At 48.9% G+C, this 4,379-nt stretch overlaps 1 protein-coding gene across 1 annotated transcript; it reads left to right on the top strand.

Moving 5' to 3' along the window:
• Positions 1–1,782: 1,782 nt before the first annotated feature.
• Positions 1,783–4,170, top strand: LOC134936631 (protein phosphatase 1 regulatory subunit 3C-like). The gene is made up of 2 exons (XM_063931768.1): positions 1,783–2,061; positions 2,708–4,170. The coding sequence occupies exon 2, from the start codon at positions 2,732–2,734 to the stop codon at positions 3,401–3,403; it is 672 nt and encodes a 223-aa protein (XP_063787838.1). The 5' UTR covers positions 1,783–2,061; positions 2,708–2,731; the 3' UTR covers positions 3,404–4,170.
• The last annotated feature ends 209 nt before the right edge of the window (positions 4,171–4,379 follow it).

The raw sequence follows: 4,379 nt of genomic DNA, 5'->3' as shown, positions 1-4,379 counted from the left end.
GCATAACTGTATACCACCACATACCTGTACACCACCACATACCTGTATACCACCACAGACCTGACTCCAAGGATGACAATTTGGCACAATTTATTTAAAATTATTTTCCAAATTTATCAATAAAAAGCTTTTATCCTAGGGTTGCTGTGATACTCTAGGGTGCCGTGATTCAAAAAGTCTGGGAATCACTTAGCTTGTCATTTGCCGGATAATGTAGTTATACTTTGCGAGCTATCATACCTGGCACTGATGTTTTTTTTCTCCTGTGTTTCGCTCCACCTCAGTCTCTCTCTCATCTCTGTGCCCCTCCCCTGTTTCTCTCTTATCTCTGTCCCCACTTCCCGTCTGTCTTTCTCATCTCTGTCCTCACTTCCCATCTGTCTTTCTCATCTCTGTCCCCACTACCCATCTGTCTCTCTCATCTCTGTCCCCCTCCCCTGTTTCTCTCTCATCTCTGTCCCCACTTCCCGTCTGTCTTTCTCATCTCTGTCCCCACTACCCATCTGTCTCTCTCATCTCTGTCCCTCCTGTCTGTTTCTATCCTATACCCTCTCAATCCTGTCTGTAGCTGATATCCCACCATTTGTCTCTCACCTCTGCCCCCCTCCCCCGACGGTCTTTCACCTCTGTCCTCCCTCAAACTGTATGACAGGAGCAATGGCCGGAAATCTGGACCTTCCAGCGATCGTATTGGAATCTCACGCTGAATTCAGTCCCCTCAAAGTGTGATCCTGTGGATCTGTTTAAAACGTCACTTTTCTTTTATAGGAACCCAAAGCTTCAGAGACTACTGTTTTACAGACATTTGATTATTTACCTTTGGATTAGGGATGTCCATCGACTATGGATGATTCAAAATCATTGATGGTTTATGACCAATGGTAACTACTTTTACCATTGATGGGGGAGAACCAGATGGTTTCCCACCATCGATGATAAATAGAGTATTTATCTTTTCTCTCCAGGGTGTCGGGAACACAAAGCATAGCTCTGCCCCCGACACCCGCAAAGCCATGACCCCAGACCTTGGGGTGGCGAGCTGAAATGCGCGAAAAGCGACCCGTACTTTGGACGCCCAAACGGGACTTTTCGCGATCACGCCCATGACTTTAGTCGGGTTTAGCTGCTTTACGCAGCTAAACCAGTCTATTATGGGCGCGATCAGCGCAAAAATGGGGGGCAATAGAATATCGCCCCGCGATCTCCCGTCACTTTAGATCATACTTGCCTACCTGACCCTCTCCATGAGGGAGAAAATGCTCTGTTCCTGGACTTTCCTGGTAATGTATGATTGCCATCACCTGTGGTGAGCTAGTTAATTGATAAGAAAGGTGTTTCACCACAGGTGATGGCAATCATACATTACCAGGAAAGTCCAGGAACAGAGCATTTTCTCCCTCATGGAGAGGGTCAGGTAGGCAAGTATGCTTTAGATGGGAGATCAGACGCAATATAGCATTTGAATCTCGCCCTATGAATTAAATCTGCATGCATGATACCGTAAAATAATTGCCCCTGCACACTGATATAGAGAAAGGTAATAGGAAAGGACCAGTAGATACTGTGGTTATAGAAAGTAATGGGAAATGCTACAGTCAATCTGTCCTGAAACTACAAGTCTCAGCACGCCCAGCCCACAGCTCAAGCAAAGTACAGCACGGGGCAGCAGCTGCCACGCACGTGGAGACCCCAGCACTGATGACGCAGGAGGAGGAGGCGGAGCCGCCTGGCCAGCTGGCGTCTCTCCGCCGTCTCATTGGTTGGTAAATTAAAGACTCCGCTATGTGTGGCTGCTGCTCTCCTGGTCACATGACCCTAGCAGGGTCTTTAACCTGTGCTCTGGGGAAGATCGGCACTGGCAGCCGCGCAGGTTAACGGAGAAGTAGAGAACGCTGGCGGGAGAGTGCGGGTCTGCAGTGAGCGGCTGTGCGTGCGGTGTCTTACCCTCCACCGAGGCGGCGGCGGCCAGCGCTCTGCACCCCGTGTACCCGTCCGCTCAGCTGCCCGCCCATTCATTGCTGGGAGACCCTGACTGGGGCATACCACCCTTCTCCGTGCTCAGTGAGTATTGCGCCCTCTGTGCCCCCCTCTTCCCACCAGCCGCAGCGCTCCATGCACCGCCTGTTCCTGCACAGGAGCCCCGTGTTACGCTGCTGCTCTCCTGTGTGTGTGGGTTCAGAGTCTGTAGTGTAACGCGGAGATGCATTGGCGGATGCAGTGATTTATGAGATTCTCTCGGGTTGTAACTTGTGTTGTGGTTCTAATCTCTCTATCTGGGCGAGATGTACTAAGCAGTGCTGAGAAGTTGCCAATGGCAACCAATCAGCAGTAGCTGATGGTTGCCATGGGAAACTTCTCCACTCTTCTCACTGCTTAGTACATCTCCCCCCTATCTATAGGCTTACCGTACCATCCCTTTAAACTGGGACGCTCATAGATTACTCAATTTCTGTGGCTCGTTAAAACTGGGTGATATGCAGGCTTGAAGCCAGCCAGCCAGCCACACACACAGCATTAGTGTTCCAGTTCAAAGGGATGGATGTAGTCTCTCTAGCCATCCAGCCACTCCTCCTAGCCTGCAGATCAGCGAATTTGCTTTACATTCCAATTTTCTAACTATTCTCTACCCATAATCCATAGTTCAGGCTCTTTAAAAATGTTTCTATATGTATTTATTCATTTTATTTTATCTGTTTTGAATGTATAGGTGGCTCCGGCTTCTACCTGCACAATGCCTGGTGACTTCTCTATGTGCTTATGTCTCAGCCCCTCTCCTCCTCACCATCTGCGGCGCTCTTCATCTGGAATACTCAGGCCATGCCTGGCTCCTACTCCCCGTGCCCCGGATCTGCATAAGAAAGGAGTTGTGTTTGCTGATGCCCTTGGGCTGGCCCTGACCACAGTGCGTCACTTCTCTCGCACGCTCTTTGATGAAGATCCTCTGTTGCTCGCCTTGGCCTCACTGCGAGCTTTACGTCCACTCTCCACCTCCACGTACACTCTGGACTTCCGGCCACCAACGCAAGACTATGCTAGTTTTCGGGCCAAGCTGGCACAGAAACAGGTGTGTCTTGAACAATGTGCCGTTCAGGGAGCAGCAGTGGCTGGCACGGTCAGAGTACGCAACATTGGCTTTGAGAAGCGTGTAACTCTCCGGGTGAGCTATGACGGCTGGCTGAGCTGGTATGATCTTCCGTGTACTTATCTCCGTGACCCTTATGGTGGAGGGGAGACGGATACCTTCTCTTTCCGGCTTCCATTGCCTGATGATGCCCATTGGGCAGAGTTCTGTATCTGCTTCTGGTGCCAGGGCTTGGAGTACTGGGACAACAATGGAGGCAAGAACTACGTATTGCACAAGGAGGTGGCGCGCAGCAGCTATATGCAGAGCGCCTACTGGTGACCTGGGCAGTTGGGAACTCTATACTGTAAAAGTACTGGTCCACTGAAACATTTCCCATTATGGTGCTGTGCAGCCTTCCTTTGTAGATCAAGGGGTCATATGAAATTTGGGGCATTTCTTCAGAGAAGTGTAAAATAGATATGAGGTTGCTAGAATGTAATGACTGTAATGATCTACTTGCTGGGCATTCATGCAGTCATTTTAGGGTTGTAGTTATGCTTGTGTAGTCACACAAAGCTATTCAATGGAGCCTCGAGACTAGGTAATATTCACTTGTAAGGTTATTTCACGTGATTTGTTCTCTTCACCTATGTAAACTGTGAGGATGTGTCTGGTGAGCAGAGAATCTTTTTGTGGGTTGACTTAATATTTACAGGTTACTAGGCATTAGTGGCCTCACTGAGGCATGAGGTGCTTTATACCTCTTGCTTTAGTGATCACACAATCTGTAGTGACTGCTGGTGGAGATCACAATGTATGAATGCACAGTGGGAACCACTGCACTTTAATGTTTGTGCAGACCACATAGTGTGACACAATCACTGAGGTGAGAGGTGTATGTTGTTCAAGTCCTCGTGTGAATCCCTTGACACTTCTCTGAGTTAATTAGAAAGTGGGCAGAATATACACTGTTTAAACACTAGACACTTCGGTCTTGTGCAATGTAATATCTTATGGCCTTTGTATCACTGGTGGATGAAACTCTTGTGTCATGTCATTTTATCTCTGGTTTTACTGCAGATTTAATAAAATGTTGTCAATTTCCAGCCGTGTGGATGATTAATAAATGGGGTGTGGGCTTTTTTTTTTTTTTTTCTTTTTTCTGAGGGGTCCCAATGTTGGTCTATTGCTTTAAGGCCAGTACTCGCGGCCCAATTTGGGAGAGATTCTCCTCCCCCCCCCCCCCCCCCCCCCCCCCCCCCCCCCCCTACTCAGCACAGCGCGATATGTACGGGGGAGGGCGCTGATTTCACCT

The sequence above is a fragment of the Pseudophryne corroboree genome, chromosome 6, assembly GCF_028390025.1.
Source record: "Pseudophryne corroboree isolate aPseCor3 chromosome 6, aPseCor3.hap2, whole genome shotgun sequence".
NCBI classification, from domain to species: Eukaryota; Metazoa; Chordata; class Amphibia; order Anura; family Myobatrachidae; genus Pseudophryne; species Pseudophryne corroboree.
The sequence above is the reverse complement of the archived record's forward strand: the minus strand, read 5'-3'. Positions and strand labels throughout refer to the sequence as shown.